At 53.5% G+C, this 19,199-nt stretch overlaps 1 protein-coding gene across 4 annotated transcripts in view; it reads left to right on the top strand.

Annotated features, from left to right (window-relative positions):
- ACTN1 (actinin alpha 1) overlaps window positions 1–18,846 on the top strand; it is an 89,346-nt gene extending 70,500 nt beyond the window's left edge. The window contains exons 9-22 of one of the 4 annotated variants that reach the window (XM_016131280.2): window positions 3,135–3,227; window positions 4,545–4,775; window positions 6,357–6,504; window positions 9,678–9,828; window positions 10,272–10,380; window positions 10,870–11,010; window positions 11,797–11,979; window positions 12,268–12,402; window positions 13,590–13,769; window positions 14,496–14,642; window positions 15,610–15,690; window positions 16,184–16,249; window positions 17,473–17,631; window positions 17,923–18,846. In XM_016131280.2, the coding sequence (XP_015986766.2) occupies window positions 3,135–3,227; window positions 4,545–4,775; window positions 6,357–6,504; window positions 9,678–9,828; window positions 10,272–10,380; window positions 10,870–11,010; window positions 11,797–11,979; window positions 12,268–12,402; window positions 13,590–13,769; window positions 14,496–14,642; window positions 15,610–15,690; window positions 16,184–16,249; window positions 17,473–17,631; window positions 17,923–18,081 (1,983 nt within the window). In that variant the 3' untranslated portion in view covers window positions 18,082–18,846. The remainder of the gene's footprint in view (window positions 1–3,134; window positions 3,228–4,544; window positions 4,776–6,356; window positions 6,505–9,677; window positions 9,829–10,271; window positions 10,381–10,869; window positions 11,011–11,796; window positions 11,980–12,267; window positions 12,403–13,589; window positions 13,770–14,495; window positions 14,643–15,609; window positions 15,691–16,183; window positions 16,250–17,472; window positions 17,632–17,922) is intronic. The other 3 variants (XM_036239082.1, XM_036239083.1, XM_036239084.1) reach the window with 3 other exon arrangements.
- Window positions 18,847–19,199: the final 353 nt, after the last annotated feature.

The following is a 19,199-nucleotide window of genomic DNA, read 5'->3' as shown; positions in this document are numbered from 1 at the left end:
TTTTTTAAAATAACTCTAAACACAAAAATATTGTTCTGTGTTTGGTTGTAAAATTGTACAACGTAAATAGGTCATGAAAATGTAAACCTAGGAAAGGTGAACACAAATTTCTACAAGTCTTTTCCTTTGGTCTTTGGAAATAATCTGTTTGCCTTTTCCTGTAAAATATCTTCTCAGCCCATTGACAACCTGTGCTTACATCCCTTATCTCATGCAAATTCTGTGTCCATCAGAAAGGGCTGGGCATTCTGGTTCTGCTTCTTGGATTCCGTAGCAGCCTGCCTTCTCTGTAGAATAGCCTGAAGCCATAACCCTGAGTTTCCCTCAGTGAATGAATCTTTCCTCCTACAAAACAAATCTTTCCTTGGAGCTCCTGAACTAAAGCCATCTCTTTCTGAACTGGTGGTTTTGGGTGCCTCTCTCCTAAATCTCCCATAGTCCTGGAGTTCTTAGAACCACGGGAGGATAAAGCTAGAAAGCCAGGGAACTGGGGTGACAGGGGTAGGCCCAGATACTACCCTCAGGAGTCTCGCTTGCCTTCGGCTCCAGGGTTATTTCCTAGAGGCTTCACCAAGCTTGGACTTCCTGGGCTGGCCTCTCTGACCTCTCCTAGGCTGAGGTTGGTGAGTGACTGGATCTTTTTCTGTAAAGAGGTTGATGTGGAAGCAAGTGTAGCCCATCACCTAGCAGGCTTCTGCAGGGGGCGCCTGCCTGCCTGTGGCAGGTGAGCAGTGAGAGCGAGGGAGGGTTGAGGCTCTGCAGATTCTGCTTGTCATTTTTCTTAGGTGAAATCTGGATTCCAGGAGCTTACTTCCTGGTGGCGGTGGGAACTAGCCGTCTGTCAAGGGGAAGACAGCCGTGATGGAATTTGTAGACAAGCCATCACCTTTTCTAAAGAAAGCCTATGTTTGTTCCATGATGGCCATGCTTTATTTCCAAAGATAGATTTCCTGGTTATGATTGGGTTTTCTTAGTCTCTCCTGGTGAGGCCAGCCAGGAAAGGGCAGGCTAAGAGGCAGGCTTGGGAAAGAGGTTGGGTGTCTGTGAAAAGTCCCCAGGAGGCCGGCATGGGAACTCCCCCAGACTTCATACAAAAGGAGTCCTCCTTTAACCCTGGAACAGCTAACAGGCTCTGAGGGTTGGGCAAGGCTCCTGAGATCCACAGGACATGTTTCCTAAAATCCCGTGAACGCAGGCCATACTCAGTCTACCAATTTGATAAGTCGACGCACAAATTAAAGTTTATGACTTCTGAGCCCAAGGTTTTAAGACGATTCAGGAAGATAACAAGGTTAAGGAGGGGGCTTTATTCGTGAAATATGACAGTGGTGGTGGCTGCTCGCCTGCCAGCAGAGGCCATCTTCCCCATTGAGTCTGACCCGCTTGGGCAGCACATTGGGCAGGAATCTTCACAGCTCCCTGACATTCTTACATAAATGTCAGCACAGAGTAGAGCGTTGGCCTCCCTTGGGACTCCTGCTCTGGCTTTCAAGTGGCCCCAGTGACTTCAGGCAGACTGCTATCCCCAGCTGGCCTCATGGGGCTCTTTGGCCTGGTTCCCATGACCCTGCCTTCTCTGGGGCCCCACATCTTCTGGGACAGGCTCCAGGAAGGAATTTCCCTCGTCACCTCCTAGGATTCCCCATGGTGTTTTCTCTAGAGGAAGGGTGATCAACCAGGGCTTCCGTGTATGAGGTGGTCATGCCATTTCTAGCACCGAATTGAGTTGGGGGCAGAGGATGAGGGTCTAAGGAAGTGACTCTTTGCCTCAGTTACTTGAGACCTGGCACTTGATGTCCCTATCTCACAAGACCCTAAGCTCCCCCTCTGGCCACTCCCACAGTTCTCCTGGTGGAGGCCCACCCTCTCTGACTCCTCACCCTGGAGGGTGCAGTCTCTTGACCTTGAGCTTGAAAGGACTTTTATGATGACCTCATTCTTCCCTCTCACACGCACACACACACATCCCGGCACAGTCACTCCCAAATCATATGATTTGATGGACATATGTCCTATTTGAAAAGCTACAGGGAAACCATTTACATTTTCTTCGTCATTCCTTCCCAAGTCAAATTCCTTCCTCATTCTCAGGAAGTTCTTCCTTATGCCTCTCCTCAGTCTGTCTTGTTGAAACGCATTTTGTTCAGCAGCCAGTGTGAAGCCCCATCTTTCTACCCCTTGAGCCTTTGTCACTCTTTGACATCTGCAGGGTAACTTTCTCTAGGGCCCCAAGATGCACACCTGTCTTCTCACAGGCATTATCTGTTTTCTTTTCTACCCCAGGACCCAAAAAGGCTTTGAGTTCCCCCCTTGGAGTTGTGTTACGATGTGCACAAGAAATGCTGAATTGAAGTCGCCTGAGTGAAGTGGATTAGGCCCCCACTTGTGTTAGGTGCACGGTGCCCTCCAAGGCCGGAGGAGGCAGTGTCTCCCTGGGGTTTCCAGACCTTTTTGTCTGGTTGTCATTTAGTCCCCTTGTGTTCCTCTGGCTGCCAGAGCCCACCTCAGGTGTCTGCGTGCCCAGCTGTCAGTGCACGATGTGTGTGCTTAGCTTCCCAGAGTTGCCTGTGCTGACTTGAGGGCAGGTCCCTTGGTTTTCTCTAAAGCACTTCAGGTGTTGGGCCAGGAGCCTTGAGAGATTCTGCAGGAATTCTGTGAGGTCCCACTGCTTCTCCGTCAGCACTTCTTCCAGGATTCCCACATTTGAATTTCCTGCATCTCCAAGATTCTGGCAAATCCAGCCTGAGATCCTGAGCCTTGAGGATCCCAGGGCCTCCACTCGGAATTCCAGAATGGTCATGAAGTCACCTCTCCACCTGACCTGAATCTTCTGACTATATCAATCATTGGATTTGTTTCTTCCCGACATATGTGTCGGGTCTCAAACTCAGGCTCTTCTCCAGGGGCCTGGTTCAGCCACCAAGATTTCTGTCTAGGCTCCCCTGATCCATAAGACAGCCTGGGGTGTCAAAGAAGATGGTGGGGAGGTGCGAGGAGGATGTGAATTCACAGCCTCGAGAGCTGCCTTCAAACCATATGGAGCTGCAGGGGCGGGAGGTGGCTTCGTCGACACAAGTGTGTACCAGGTGTTGCTGCTGCCGGTGGCTGACCGTGAACCTTTGTCTTGTTGCCAGGCGGAGACAGCAGCCAATCGTATCTGCAAGGTGTTAGCTGTCAACCAGGAGAATGAGCAGCTCATGGAAGACTACGAGAAGCTGGCCAGCGATGTGGGTATCCTCGAGTTCCCTTGGCCCTACCAAGGCCTTGCCACCCCACCCGAGAGGAAAGGGAGCTCCGGAATCTATACCCCCAGATCCATGCCTGGGACACAGTCAGTTGGGTGTAGTCCACGGTCCCAGCCCAGTTGACCCTGGGCAGCCCCGGCCTGGCCCTCCCGGGAGGCGGAGGTGGGTCAGGGGCCAGTCTCTGGGCTTCATTCAGAGCGCTGAGTTCCAGGCTTTTTCTGTCGTCAGCTTGGAAAATCCCCTCACCTCTCTGGGTCTTGGTTTTTTCGTTTGTCAAGTGAGAGTTGAGTCAAGGGATCTCAGAGACCTTTCCAGCCTGGTGTACTTTTCTGTGAGTTTTACTTACACTCAAAAAGTAGTATGTTCAGTTCTGGGAGGGCATGAACTTGGGATAGTTTAGTGCTGGCTCAGGCGAGCTCAGTAGCTGGGCTTACCCAGGGAACAGGATGGGACAGGGCTGGGTTTGCTGTCTGCTGTTGACTATATTTGGGTTAAGGCTCCACCTGCTTCTTCCTTAAAATAATTCAGCTTTCTGAGCAGCTCAGCCTGGGCTCTTGGCAGATTGGCCATCCAGCATAGTTAGAACCCAAGTTCTGGAGCCCACGTACCTGGGTTTAAATCCCCACTCTCCCATTCCAACTGGGTCATCTTTGCAAGTCACATGACCTTACAAGGCCTTGGTCACCTCCCGTATAACCTGGGGGAGAATCATAGCACTTAACCCCATAGTATTCCTGTGGTTGACATGCCTGGCATCTTGCAGGTAATCAGTGTATTTCTTGTCTCACTTCTTTATCACCTCATCAAGAAAGCAATCCAGGCTGTCCCTGCCTGTGCCTTAAAAGCCGGCCACTTCCCTTTTGAGTCAGGGATCATATTCTAGAATCTTAGAAGGTCAGGTAGCAAAGATCGCAGTGAACAGCTGTTAGCCTCATCCATGGTGTAAATGAGGAAACTGAGGCCAGCTGGTAGTAGACCTAAAACTAGAAGTCAGGTCTTAGTCAAGCCGTCTTCCCACCATGTCTATGGTTCTTCCCCTGGCGGAGCAGGGAGGCTGAGTGATGCTGGCTGTGAGTTAACGAACCCTAGTGGCCAGGCTTCATGAAGCCTGTGGTTCTCAGAAGAAACACCTTGGAACCTGGTCTCATGGCCTGGGAATGGCCTAGGGTGGTCGCTGGGAAGGAGTGTAGTGTCAAGAGAGACGCACCCCGCTCTTCCCGGCCATCGGAGGAGAGGGAAACCGGCCTTTGGCCCTCACCCCCAGCGCCTTCACACCCTCACCTCCACCCGCCCCCACAGCTGCTGGAGTGGATCCGCCGTACCATCCCGTGGCTGGAGAACCGGGCGCCCGAGAACACCATGCACGCCATGCAGCAGAAGCTGGAGGACTTCCGCGACTACCGGCGCCTGCACAAGCCGCCCAAGGTGCAGGAGAAGTGCCAGCTGGAGATCAACTTCAACACGCTGCAGACCAAGCTGCGCCTCAGCAACCGGCCTGCCTTCATGCCCTCCGAGGGCAGGATGATCTCGGTGAGCCCAGCAGGGCAGCCTGGGCCCCCAGCCGGGTCCTCCTCCATCCCTGAGCTGCTCCCGTGCGGTGCATTGGCCGACTCAGCTGGGTCGTGTTTTCTTCTGCCTGCACACACTTCTCCAGAAGTCATTTCTCCCTCCAGGTTACCCCCAGGCTCCAGTCCACACTCAGCGACGTGGGGTGGCTCTTCCCCAGGGAAAGAGTCCCCTCTCTCCTGAGCATTCCTGGTCAGACTTGCCCTTCCACACCCCTAAACCATCTACCCCTAAACCATCTACCTGAGACTCCCCAGCTCCACCAACTTCCCCCTCACCCCTCAGAATTCATCTTTGCAAACAGAATGCATCTTGACATATTGAGCCAAAAAGGGCATGATTCAAAAGATAATTTTACTTCTATCTAATCTTGTTTAAGCACTTAAAAAAAATTATTACCTTTAACGAGTAACAGATTTTTGTAGTAGGATATTTCTAAGATACAAATAAGCAAACTACAGAAAATAGAAATGACTTATCAACTTAAATTTTGTTTGGGGAAAAGATTCTTTTAGTCTTTTTATATAAATACATTTTAAAAGTGAATCCTAAAGCATGTTTTATTTAATGAGCTGCTTTAAAAAAAAACCTAACATATCGTGACGAGCTTTTCATTGTCATTAAGTACTCTTCATTTATGTTACTTTTTATGTTATTCATCCCTCCTTACCTTCTCCTCAGTACTGGGGGAGAAATTTTATGAACCAGAAACACATGCAAACAAAAATTTAAGAATTCACCGGGGTAGAGCTTTTGCCTTTTAAAATGGAAAGTAATGAGAAGACCTAGGCATATAAGACAGGAATGTGAGTGAGCAGGTGAAATGTGCAAACAGCATTTGAGGGAGGCGGTTTGGAAAATTGCAGTCCTTTTATGGGTTCCAGGTTCAAACAGCAGCTTTTAGGTAGTCAGAGCTGCTGCTGGCTGAAGAGTGCTTGGTGTGAGTTAGAGAAAGTGCAGTCACTTGGGCAAATGCAGCCTGGCCCCCAGGCACAGAGGAGGGCCCAAGTTGGGGAGTTGGGCGGCACCCAGGACAGGCTCAGCTGGTCACTGCACCCTTGTGTTGACCGTAAGGAGCAGCCCTGTGGGTGGCTTCCTGTCTGCAGAGCTGGGGGTTTGTGTTCAGCACGTCACTCTTCTCAGACTCTTAGCTGGCTCTCTCAGGCCAGGGTTCCTGAAGGCTCCAGGCTCCAGAGCCCATCAGCAGATCACAGATGCTTGCTTTGTTTAATTTCTTGTTCTGTTTCCCTGGCTGGTACTACAGCCGATATGGTGGGTCAGAGTCTTGTTGGAAGTCAATCCTGGGGCCACAAAGGGCCTTGGGCCCTTTCCCAACAGGGCTACGCACCGAAAGCCCAATAGCTGCGTGGCCCATGTGGACTCTGGCCCAGGAGGCCTGTTGCCCAGGAGCCTAGGGAAATACCTCGGGGTTGGGTGGGTATGGCCCAGACGGGAAAGAGGACCCACTTGGGAGGCATGGAGCAGCTGTGGGTCTCGGGCCCAGGCCTGAGCCAGGCCCTGACCATGTACTTCCTATCCCCACAGGACATCAACAATGCCTGGGGCTGCCTGGAGCAGGCAGAGAAGGGCTATGAGGAGTGGCTGTTGAATGAGATCCGGAGGCTGGAGCGGCTCGACCACCTGGCAGAGAAGTTCCGGCAGAAGGCCTCCATCCATGAGGCCTGGACGGACGGTAATGCCAGCCCAGCCTCCTGCCTCCCTGAGGGTGCTGGCTTTGGGGCTCCCCCATCTCAGCCACCAGCCACAACTCCTTTCTTTTGCTTCTTGTTAGTTTTCTCTTACTAGTTCTTTGACAGTAGGCAAGTTCATTAGCCCTTTGGTTGCCTCAGTTTTCTCATCTGTAATATGGGGATAATAATAGTACCAATTTCATAGGTTTATGAGAATTAAGAGAATTAGTGTATACAAAGTACTGAGATGAGTTCCTGGCATAGTACACTGCTATGTACGTGTTAATTGCTGATTTTTCTGGTCACCGTAATGATTTCTTCTTCCCCAAGTCAGTTAGGGTGGGGTTCGAATCCTGCCATGTTGAAGCAGTGTAAATTTGGACTAGTGACTTAAACTCCAAGTCTCATTTCCTTATCTGTGCCGTGCAGATGATGATTTGCCCTTCTGTACTGGCTTCTAGAGCTGCGGTAACAAATTACCACAAACCGGGTGGCTTAACACAATAGAAATGTGTTCTGTCACCGTTCAGGAGGCTAGAGGTCCTAAATTGAGTGATGGCAGGGCCGGCTGCTTGGAGGCTCTGAGGGGGAGGCCATCCCATCCAAGCTTCTTCCTAGCATCTGCGGGCATTCCTTGGCATTCTTTGGCTCGTATCACTCCAGTCTCTGCCTTTGTTGTCACGTGGCTGCTTCTCTCCATGTTTCTGTGACTGAATCTCTCTCTTTTTTCAGTGAAAACATCAGTCGTTGGATTTAGAGCCCACCCCAATCCATTATGACTTCATCTTAACCAATTTCATCTGCAAAGACCTTATTTCCAGAAACAGTCAGATTCTGAATTTCTGGGTGGACATGTGTTTTGGGGGGGACACTATTAACTCAGTATACCTCCTCATGGGGCTGTTGTAGACCTAAATGTCATAAGCATATTTTACGTTTAAGTCGAGTGCCCGGCACATGGCACACAGGCAGGAAATGGTTGCCCTGGGCATTTTTCCTCCACTGCCTTCCCGCTTCTTGTTTCTGGCCTCCAGTTACAGCGGAGCAGAGCCCTTGCCGCAGCGCCTGCGTGTCTCTGTGACCCTGGCCTGGAGGCACTGGGGCTCTGTCTGGGATCTGTGTATCGGCAGCTAAGGTTAACCCCAAAGGGAAAATCAACCTGGAATAGTGTTTTCCTGACCTGAGCTGGGGCTGGAGAAGGGGACTGGAACTGCCCGAATCTTAGGGCTCATGGCCATTTCAGCTGGCCCCTGAGGCAGACCTCATTGGCCAGTGGAGCTCAATGCCCTAAGACCCCTACATGACTCTGTTGTGTCCCTCACACGTTAGGCTGAAAATGCGTAGGGACGGCCACATCCTACGACCACTTGGGAGTGACTGGGCTTGGTTGGGGATAGGATCATGCTGAACTCAGCCAAGGGGGTCGGGTTGGTCTCCCTATGCTAAGTACATAGGCTGAGCTATGTACACAATGCTTATGAAGCTGCCGCCTGCCCTTTACTACACAGGTGTGGAGTTATGTGTCCTGGTAGTGCAGGGCGGAAGGGGGGCGGCGGTTGTACCGATTCACCCACACGCTTCTACTATGTCCTCTCTGGGGGCCAAGAACAGCGCACAGCGAGGTACAGAGCAGGGATTGCCCTGCCAGCTTGCCGGCCCCCAGCGAGGGCGTGAATAGTGCCGGCAGGCCAGCAGTAGGTGCCGGCACGACCTCTGGCACGAGCAGTCCTGGCCGCATGGACCCGTACCTAACGACCTTTTCACCTACCAACTCGGGGATTCCATTTCTTGAGACTGTCTAAAGAGTTAATCTTAAACATGGGGGAAATCTCGTGTCTGTAGACGTTTGCAGCGAGACCATCTATATAATAGCGCCGGATGAGGGGCCTGGTCTCCCATCGTAGGTTACACTGGTGGTGGCTCAGCCACTCGACAGAATGTTATGCAGCTGTGGAGACTGTGGAGCCAGAGTAGAAACTCTGATGATATGCTGCTGAATGTTTTAAAAGCAATAGCATAATTTATATATAACCTATGGCAGGGGTCCCCAACCCCCAGGCTTGCATAGGTATCGGTCCGTGACCTGTTAGGAACTGGGCTGCACAGGAGGTGAGCAGCGGGCCAGCGAGCGAAGCTTCATCTGTCTTTGCAGCCGCTCCCCGGCACTGGCATCACCGCCTCAGCTCCACCTCAGATCATCAGGCATTAGATTCTCATAGGAGCACTGGTCTCTGGTGCCAAAAAAGGTTGGGGACTGCTGCCTATGGTTTTAACACAACATCCATGTAAGGAAAGACTGAAAAGGAGTAGATATGTAGGCTCCTCCGTAATTTTTTATATTGTATTATTATTCTGACTTAAAAGAGTAGAGGGAAGGAAAGAAATACCATATTAGTCACAGCCCTCAGCATCTCAGCCCAGCTTTCATTTATGAGAGGGGCTGAGCATTCGTGACAGGTGCAGACATGGGGCGGGCATGCAAGAAGGCCCTGTCAGCCCCTGTCCTGTGCCAGGCACTTCACAAGGTGGCCGTCGAATGTCATCAACAGTCCACCGGAGGTCACATCTCATCCCATTTCCTACTCAGACATGGAAATCCAAGAACGCAAGCCCTGCCCACCCCGAAAGAGAGAGGGCAGTGTACCTGATGGTCGGAGGAGGCTCTGGCCATTGATGGAGATTGTGCAGAGTGCCCCGGACACGCTGGCCGCACTGAGTGTACTTGAGCGGGGGTGTTCCCTGCAGGGCTGCTGGGGGCTAGCAACAATAGCTGGAGACACTGTAAAGATGGGGCACCTACCTCTGACCGCTTGGCCAGTTCTCTCCTGGTCGTATATAGGGTATAGGTCGTTGTTTCCTGCTGTTTATAAAGTTGACGTTACACAGTACGTCCCCTGTAGTCCTGCACAGCCTTCACGTGTGAACACTTCAGATGGCCCCACACGTGCCCTGTGGAGAGTAGGAACTTTCCTGGCCTGACCCCCTGGTGGATGCTCTGGTTGCACATCTGCTTTCTCTCACTGCAGGTGACTGCTACTGTATGGTGGGCATCTCCTTGGGATGTACCCCCAGAGGTGGTGCTCCAGGGGTCCTGAGGGGTAGATGGTCAGTTCAAGAAGATGGGGCTCTCACCCTCCAGCTTCAGCTCAGCCTCGTGCCATGTCTCTGAACCCAGGCAAAGAAGCCATGTTGCGGCAGAAGGATTACGAGACGGCCACACTTTCGGAGATCAAGGCCTTGCTCAAGAAACACGAGGCCTTTGAGAGTGACCTGGCCGCCCACCAGGACCGCGTGGAGCAGATCGCTGCCATCGCACAGGAGCTCAAGTAAGTGCAGCCTTGCCCAGCCTGGGGCTGCCATGGGGGATGATTTGTGGCTGTGGTAAGTGAGGCGGGTGGGTACAGCCCAGTGCCTGGGCAAGAAGGTTGTCAATACAGAAGACTAGGAATGTCTCTCCAGGTGGGGAAGGAGCCCATGACCCTTTCTGTTACAGGCAGAAGGTGACCAAGTCTTGGCTCTGAGTGTTCGCTGCCTCAGTGGCTCCTTGATGTTGGGCAGCAGGTCAAGGCTGACATCGCCCGAAGCCAAGGTTGGGCGAGGGCTTTTGCCAAGGACCAGTCTTCCTTGGTGTCCTGAAAGCCAGGGAGTTAAGGGGTTAGGAGGGGCACCTGGAAGGTCGATGAAGTGAGCACACCTGGCCTCAGGAAGAGAACGGCAGGCCACAGAGGCAGCCTGGGTCACCTGACTCTTCCCGTCTCTTCCCTCCCAGTGAGCTGGACTATTACGACTCACCCAGTGTCAACGCCCGGTGCCAAAAGATCTGTGACCAGTGGGACAATCTGGGGGCCCTAACCCAGAAGCGGAGGGAAGCCCTGGAGGTGAGGGACCCCAAGGGAGATGGAAGCCTGCTGCCAGCAGCTCCGTGTGCCCATTCCTGCGTTGTGACTCCTTTTGCTTTGGGCTAAAAGACTCCATTGGGTCCCCCAGAACTTCAGCCCTGGCCAGAGTGTGGAAGGCTCATACTGTCACTGGATTTGGGCTTTGCTCTGTGGAGAGGCTTCCTCTCTCGCCCTAACCATATCTCATCACCTGATTTTGTGCACTTAGCCCGACCTCAGCCGTTTTTTCCTGTTCTAGAAACCAGACTCTGGGGTCCAGGCTGGGTGACTCTAACATCGGGTGGTCTGTACACTCACGTTAAGAACAAGTGCTCCAAGAGAGAGGCTCTTCTTTCTGCCTGTTAGTCTGGTGCTTCCAGACCTGGGCCCCTTGGTGCCAGCCTAGAGGATCTTAGAGGGAGGGGAGGAGGAATTCTAACTATGACTCTGCTAAGCACCTCCCCACCCCTCCCCATCTGACACTCCCAGCGGACAGAGAAACTTCTGGAGACCATTGACCAGCTGTACTTGGAGTACGCCAAGCGGGCTGCACCCTTCAACAACTGGATGGAGGGGGCCATGGAGGACTTGCAGGACACCTTCATCGTGCATGCCATTGAGGAGGTCCAGGTGCGCTGTGGCCCCCCAACCCTGGAGGCCGGCTCCCCCCACTGCCCACGGCCTAACTCTTGCCAGTCCCACTCCTGCAGGACCCCCGCTTAGCACAGCATCCCAAGGATTTCATAGATTCGAAACCTTTGCGTTTTACTTATTTTGATTAGGTAATACAGACACATGTCACAAAATCGGAAAGATGAAAAGGACAGTAAGTTCTTGGTCCCCAGCCCCTAGGGCCCCTCGCCAGAGGCAAACAGTGTGGCCACACAGTCTCCGCATATGTGAGCAAATACATTTGGTGAACGCATTTCTTCTCCACACCTTTTTTTTACACAAGAAGTAGCTTTTACTATATACTGTTTCCTGAATCTTTATTTTTAACAGTTATCTCAGAGCTTGTTTCATATCAATAAACAGCTTCCTCGTTCTTTTATACAACTGCGGAGTGTTGGAGCGCAGCACTGAGGAAGCCTGTATTGGGGGAGGTTGCCTGGGAGCAGATCTTGGGGTACCCCTTGACCCTGACCTGACTGTGGGGTGGTGAAGGCCCTAGGGTTGCCTGCTTCGCCAGAACTGAGCATGAAGCTATCGCTCTGATGGCTCTGCCTTCACCTTCCTGTGGCCAGTCGTGCCTTCCTGGTTCCTGGCTGTGAGAATCCTTGGTCGATGCCTCCAGGCCTCTGGGGGCCCTTGCACCTACCTCTCCCCTGGGACACCTCTCCCTTCGCTCATCTCGCCCACAGGAGGCACGAGCCGCTCCAGTCACTGTGCTTCTCCTGAATCCCTATCTCTGTCCAGGGACTGACTACGGCCCATGAGCAGTTCAAGGCCACCCTCCCTGATGCCGACAAGGAGCGCCTGGCCATTCTGGGCATCCACAACGAGGTGTCCAAGATTGTCCAGACCTACCACGTCAACATGGCCGGCACCAACCCCTACACAACCATCACGCCTCAAGAGATCAATGGCAAATGGGACCATGTGAGTCCAAGGGTTGGGTGGGGGATTGGCTGAGCCATTGTAAGTTTCATAAGGGCAGGGTTTTGCTTGATTGATTTTTATTAATTTCATTTTTTTTTTTTTTTTTGGTAGCATAGTCAATTCTCATTATCTGGCAAGTTAATGAATGCCTGAATTTCTAGAACAGGCCAATGCTTTCACTCCTGTTACTGACTGGCACTTCCCTTCATGGGGCCTCTGTTTGCTCATCTGAAGTATGAGGCAGAGGGCTGGTCCACCCTCAATGTGCCATGGTTACTCCTGCCCCAGGTGCGGCAGCTGGTGCCTCGGAGGGACCAGGCCCTGACGGAGGAGCATGCCCGCCAACAGCACAACGAGAGGCTACGCAAGCAGTTTGGGGCACAGGCTAATGTCATCGGGCCCTGGATCCAGACCAAGATGGAGGTGGGTCCTATCGTGGGAGGCAGGGGCTGGCCTTCTGCCCCTTCCCAGAACCATCCCAGCAAGACAGGCTTGCCTTGTCTCCTCCCGGAATGGGAGGACTGATGGTCCTGAGCCCACAACTGGTCATCTGCCCTACAGAGGGTGTGGAGCTCATGCAGGGAAGCCTGTGGGCTGAGCTCAGTGTCTGGCTTCGGAAGCAAAGACCCCCACAGGGACACTACTAAAGAGCCACATGAGAAAGTCCCACAGAGGGGTCAGCGCCTTGGTTGCTGATGTGGCTTACCTTTGTGGCTTTTCTGGCCGGCCAGATCTCCCTTCCTCCGTTGTCAGTGTTCCTGAGCAGTGAGCTTGGTCAGAAAGGGTGGTCTTTCTAGGGAGAGACCTGGACCTCAGGCAAGCATGGAACTTCTTCCTGAATTGTGTGGGCCAGATAGCAGGAAGCTGTAGATCAGGGAAGGGTTTAGAGCATGGTGTCCCTCTGAGCTCTTTGAGGTCAGAGTACAGGTCGAGTGCACATTTATGTCTCTCCTGTACCCTACCCTCACCTGCTTAGCACATCGTGCATAGTAGGTGCTCAGGAAATAGTTGCTGGATTGAATTGAGTGCACAGAAAGTACTTTCACAGGCAGGTTTGTTTACATGGATGAAGGCCAGACAGAAATGAGGATTAAACCTGGCCCACGGAGGTGGGTGGATTGAAGTGGGCCAGACAGGCATCCTAGTTGTTGAATAGCAGGAGTGTGGCCATTGAGGAGGTAAGCCAGGTGCACTGAGCCTGCGAGGACCTGGCTCACTGAGCACAGTGAACATTCCTGAGGTGAGCGATGGTCAGGAATAAGGCTTAGGAAGTGAGTTCGAATAGCAAGCAGGGATTAGGTTAGGAACTGACCTTGCATCCCCTTGAGGCTGTCAAGTGCCCAGGAAATGGGAAGTGTTTCATCTGTTGGTAACAGTGCCTTTCTCACACCTTTGTGATGCTCTTTACGTACCAAGGAGCACCGATGTGGAACGTGTCTACCTCCGGGCTTACTAATCCCTAATGGGCTCGCTGGTGCTGAGCTGGGAACCGAGAATCATCTGAGGGGTTGACCAATGATGTGGTGGGGGGCAGGCCCAGCCTCACCCCAGGGACACTCTTGGAGCTTGGGGGAGAGGGTTTGACAAAGGCCTCCTTCCTGGGTGAGCAGGAAATCGGGAGGATCTCCATTGAGATGCACGGGACCCTGGAGGACCAGCTCAGCCACCTGCGGCAGTACGAGAAGAGCATCGTCAACTACAAGCCCAAGATTGACCAGCTGGAAGGGGACCACCAGCTCATCCAGGAGGCGCTCATCTTTGACAACAAGCACACCAACTACACCATGGAGGTAGGTGGCTCATCCTTGCTTGTCTGCGGAGGAAGCTCCAGATCCCTTCCTGGGCCAGGCAGTGGGGAGGCTGTGATCTTCTAAGGAAACTGGCTACAGTAGGATAAACTCTCGCTTTGGAGTGAGGGGATACTCACTTCTCATGCAGGAGCTCTGGCCTTCAGTCTCAGTGCCTTCTGGATTTCCCCAGGAGCTCGTTGACATAGAGTTCCAGAATTTGATTCACTAATTCTGGGGTGGGACTTGGAATCTAAGTTTTTAATAAGCACCCCAGTGATTCTAATGCTAGTGGTCTTCACACTCCGGCTTAGGTACTTATGTGCTAAACAACTACGTGTTTTGACCCTGAAGGTGTGCGTGTGTGTGTGTACGCGGTTATGGAGTTGGATGTTCAGAGAATTACCCATTTTTTTTGTCCTGTAATCTTTTCCACCAACCAAATTTTCCTTCCTCCTGCCCCAATCTGTGCTGGCAGTTCCAGTCTCTGCTGTCCCAGGCAGAGGCCACCCCCCCCCCCCCCCCGGCCCATGCTTCCCCACTCATCCTCTGGGTCCTCTGTCCTGGTTTCTTATCCTGATTTCCCCGCCTCTGCTGAAACTGTGAGTCCGGATGGAAGGCCGGGTTTGATTGCTTTGACCATTTAGATGGTCATGGGAAGGAGTGGCCAGGGGCAGCCCGGGCCAGGCCTGGGGCCCCTATGCTAACAGGCCCCTCGCCTGTCCCCAGCACATCCGTGTGGGCTGGGAGCAGCTTCTCACCACCATCGCTAGGACCATCAATGAGGTGGAGAACCAGATCCTGACCCGGGATGCCAAAGGCATCAGCCAGGAGCAGATGAACGAGTTCCGGGCCTCCTTCAATCACTTCGACCGGGTGAGAGATCCACCCCCTGCACTTGCTCAGAGCAGCCCCCAGCCCCTGCCCCAGGGCCCTGGAGGGCATTGCCCAGAGTGTGGGCAGCGATGCTGGACCTAATTCCTGGGCAGGTGAGGAGGAGGAGGGAGAGGGAGAAGCTGTTATCACGCTGGCCTGACTCTGCACCGCACAATACTGGCCTTGGAAAGCCAGTCCTGGTGTCCCATGAGCTTCTCTGCTTTCCTGGAGAGAGAGTTCATATTGTGGATGGAGAGAAGACCCTGGACCCCTGACCCTTGCTTTCCTACCATGAGTTGTCAGCCCTTGAGAACAAGGCTGCCATAGCCTCAAGCGAAGGCCTTTTGCCCCTGGCTGTGGGGACGGTCCCCTCGCCTCTGCCTCTGGACGGAGGAGCGGAAGCTCCATCCTGCCTCCACCCCACCCCTGGGGCAGCCTCTGGGACACTGTGGAGATGTCAGAATTGTCAGCTCTGGGACAGGCCAGGTTTCGCATGGGCGCCCCTCTCAGTGCCCTGGGGCTTTGGGGTGACCACCTCGGGTGGGGGGGAGCATGGGGTTAGGTGCTGCCCACCACCCCGCCTGCTTCACTGCCCTCCTGGCGCCTGGCTGGGTGAAGCCCTCCTGGAAACTGGGGTGGGGCACCGGGCTGGAGGAGGGCTGGGCACCTGGGGGGGCTTCGCACCCCCTGTGGCTCACCGTGCTCCCTTCCGGCCTGCTTTCCGAAGCAGGGCTTCGTGTGCCAGGGAGGGGACACCCGTGGGACCTCGTCTGTGTGTCTAACCGTGTGCACTTTTATTTTCCCTCCTCCCCCACCTTATCCGCCCTCTACCCTCTCCGTCCGCATGCCTTCGTCCCTGTGTCCCCCCACACGCCACCCTCCCCCGGGGCATGTCCCACTCCCTCCCCTCACCGCCTCCACCTCCCTGGCACCGCATGGCTCGCTGCCTGGCGCACGGCGGCCCCAGGATCACTCCGGCACGCTGGGTCCCGAGGAGTTCAAAGCCTGCCTCATCAGCTTGGGTTATGATATTGGCAACGACCCCCAGGTACTTGCCTCCTGCATGGAGCACACTCAGGGGTGGCATCCGGGGCGAGAAATAACGCGTTTCTCCTTTTTCTCTTCTCTGTCTGGATCTCCCTGTCCCCCCCTTTCCTGTGGGCCATGGGGCTCATCCTCTCCTGCTGTCCCCGCCTGGCCCGTGTTGGGCTCCTTCTCCTGCTACTCCGACCTCTGACCCGGCCCTCGGTTATCTCTCGTGGGACCGGCTCGGTGCCTGCCTTCCTCTCTCCTCGCCGTTCTCCATCCCGTGGACGGAATTTTGCATCTCCCTGCCCTGTCTTCCTTTTTCCTGTGGACATTTTCCCCTGGATGTGTATTTGCATCTACTCCTCCTGTGTTCCTCTTCCCTCTCTGACCCCAAAACCATACACCTCGTCCTCCCCTCTGGCCGCCTGTGCCCCTGTCTTCCTGGCCCTGGGCCGGCCCTTCCTCCTCCTGTCTCTGGCCTTCCTTGTGCCTTGGTGCCACTGCCCCCACAGAAGAAGACAGGCATGATGGACACGGATGATTTCCGCGCCTGCCTTATCTCCATGGGTTACAACATGGTAATGTAAACCCCACCCTCTGTCCTGGTCTGGGGCAGCCAGCTGGCCACAGAAGCCCAGTCCTAGCTGTGGTGGTCTGGAGGCCCTCGGGCCAGGGGATGCTCTCCCCAGAGGGGGCTCAAGATTCTGGTCGCTGGGGAAGAGGCTCTTCGAAGGCAGAGCCCAGCCTCAGGGCCTGTGTGTGCCCAGCAGTCCTGGCCTCCTCACTCCAGTCTGTGCTGGTTGATCTTCTGGTACTTACTGTGGAGACAGGCTTTTTCATTCCCACCGTGGATGGCTGGGCTGACCCCGAGGCTGGCAGGAAGGACTGGTAGTTGGGACCTTCTGGATTCGGATTGGTTTGCTTCATCTTGTATAAGGCACGGAGATTTCTACCATTTCCCCTATGGCTCCAGCCAAGCCTGCTGCCCCTTCGCCATTGCCCCGGGCTCCTCCCCTACCTTCTGAGCTGCCTGCCCTCATGCAGGGCTTTCTGAGCAGGGCAGGGGCCTTAGCTGGGCAGCCAGGTGACTCCTGGGCCAAAGTGCAGAGCCCTCAGGCTGCCAAGCACAGGGCAAGAGCACAGGCCCTGTCAGCTCTGCCATCACCAGCTTGGGGGCCCCGACGAGGTGAGGGGACTGCAGGACTCTTGTAAGGGTTAAATGAGGGAACTTAAATGAGTGTTATGCACTTGTCTGGCACATAGAAAGTACAGTATTATAGGGAGAGCACAGGTTGTAGAGCCAGACTGCCCAAGTTCAAAACCCAGCTCCACTAACTACTGGCTGTGTGACCTTGGACGAGTCACTAAGCCTGCCTGGGCCTCAGGTTTCTCATGTAGAAACCTGACGGAAATAATAAGCACCTATTTCATGTGGTTGTGGTGTGGGTTAAATGAATTAAAATATACACAGCGCTTAGAATAGTGCCTGGTGGATAACATACGCTGTGTGGGTATCAGCTGTTGTTATTGTCATTATCGTTATTATCTGCTTTGTCATGATTTGCTCCAACGAGAGCCCAGGCATCTGTAGGGGGTGGGAAGCCCTGAGCGCGGGCTTCACTGTTGGGTGTTATGTCCCTGTTGTACCCTCCGGACAACCCAGGTTTGGACAGGGGCTGCCATGCCCTCCTCTAATGGCTACAGGCTACTCCGAGCCCCCAGGGCCTTCAGGTGCCTATGAGAGAGTCCCAGCAGGCTGTGGCTCAGAGGCTGACAGGCCGGCCTTGGCTCTTCCCTCCAGGGAGAGGCAGAATTCGCCCGCATCATGAGCATTGTGGACCCCAACCGCCTGGGGGTAGTGACATTCCAGGCCTTCATCGACTTTATGTCCCGAGAAACGGCTGACACAGATACGGCAGACCAAGTCATGGCTTCCTTCAAGATCCTGGCGGGTGACAAGGTGCGTTGGCCGTGGTGTGGGCGCCGCGCTGGGGCGGTAGGCGCTGGCTGGGCTCTGATCTTGGGGGGACTTCGTGAGCTTCTCCACTGTCCCTTCTCCCGGAGTCCCAGAGCATCCCCCTATGTCCGTGTATGCATATGTATGTGTAATACGCACGTGTGTTTTTGTGTGCGTGTGTGTCTGTGTGTGCAGACGTGTGGGGTTGGGGGGTCTGGAATGGGGACAGCACGGCACACAGCGAGGGGTGCAGCTGCCGGGCTTCGCGGCCGCCTGACCTCACTCTCTCGGCAGAACTACATCACGGTGGACGAGCTGCGCCGGGAGCTGCCGCCGGACCAGGCGGAGTACTGCATCGCGCGAATGGCCCCCTACACCGGCCCGGACGCCGTGCCCGGTGCTCTGGACTACATGTCCTTCTCCACGGCGCTCTACGGCGAGAGTGACCTCTAACCCGCCCCCACTCGTCCGGCGCCCTCGCCCCTGCCCGCGTGAGCCCCGCCCTGCACCCCCGCTGTACCCCCTCTCCCGCCCGGGTTTGGTTTCCACGCCCAGCCTCCAGCGGGCCAGCTGGGACCCCCCGCGGCACTGATCCTCCCTGCCCGCCAAGTGACAGTTTACAAAATTATTTTCTGCAAAAAAGAAAAAAAAATTATGTTAAAAAAAGTAAAAAACCAAAAAACCGCATATTTTATTATAGAAAAAGTATTTTTTTCTCCACCAGACTTAAATGGAAAAGAGGAAAAATTAACTATTTGCACCGAAATGTTTTGTTTTGTTGTGACATAGGAAAATAACTAAGCACAATGTTATAGTTCATCCTTTTTATCGACTTTTTTTTTCTATCTGTCCCATCTGCTGTATTCATTTCTCCAATCTCGTGTCCGCCTTGATGTGGGAGTGTGGGGGGGGGAGGGAGGGGGTGATCTCGTCAAAAGGCACCTTGGTGCATGTGTGTTTGCTAGCTCACTTGTCCATGAAAATATTTTATGATATTAAAGAAAACCTTTTGAAATGGATGTTTTTGCAAGGAAGAGAATTTATGCGGCTTGTCTCATTTTTTTTTTAAGTCTAGAGGTGTGATTAGCCTCTTCATCATTGCACTTATTTTAAAACTATAATATTACCTATTAAAAATGGTCAGGACAAAATTGGAGTATGGGCAACTTTGATATTGCTTGGCACAGACTGTATTAAAGCAACAAAGCTCCTGTGACAGCTCTTGGCTTGCTCCTTGCTCGCTGTTTTCCAGAAGTGTGTGTGGGTTCAGGGGTGGTGTGGGGCAACCGTATACACACCCCTAATATGTTAACCCCAGTACATTCAGTCTTGCTCTTCACTTTCTTTGTTTTAAAAAGGAAAAGGTGGTTTCCTCACAAGGCTCCTCTGGTTTGAAAATAAGGCCATTGAATATGTAAGGGACTCCTCCCCGATGATAAAACCCCACCTTTGTTTGTCTCTGCAACTTCAAACAACTTTGTGACATCTGTCTGCTCCCCATGCCTTTTAATTTTGCCACCCAAGACAAATTGAGTTATCTCAGGAAGGGTGACCTCACCCCTTGCTATTCA

This window comes from Rousettus aegyptiacus, unplaced genomic scaffold (assembly GCF_014176215.1).
Source record: "Rousettus aegyptiacus isolate mRouAeg1 unplaced genomic scaffold, mRouAeg1.p scaffold_m13_p_3, whole genome shotgun sequence".
Taxonomy (NCBI): Eukaryota; Metazoa; Chordata; class Mammalia; order Chiroptera; family Pteropodidae; genus Rousettus; species Rousettus aegyptiacus.
This window is presented reverse-complemented; position numbering and strand designations above follow the sequence as displayed.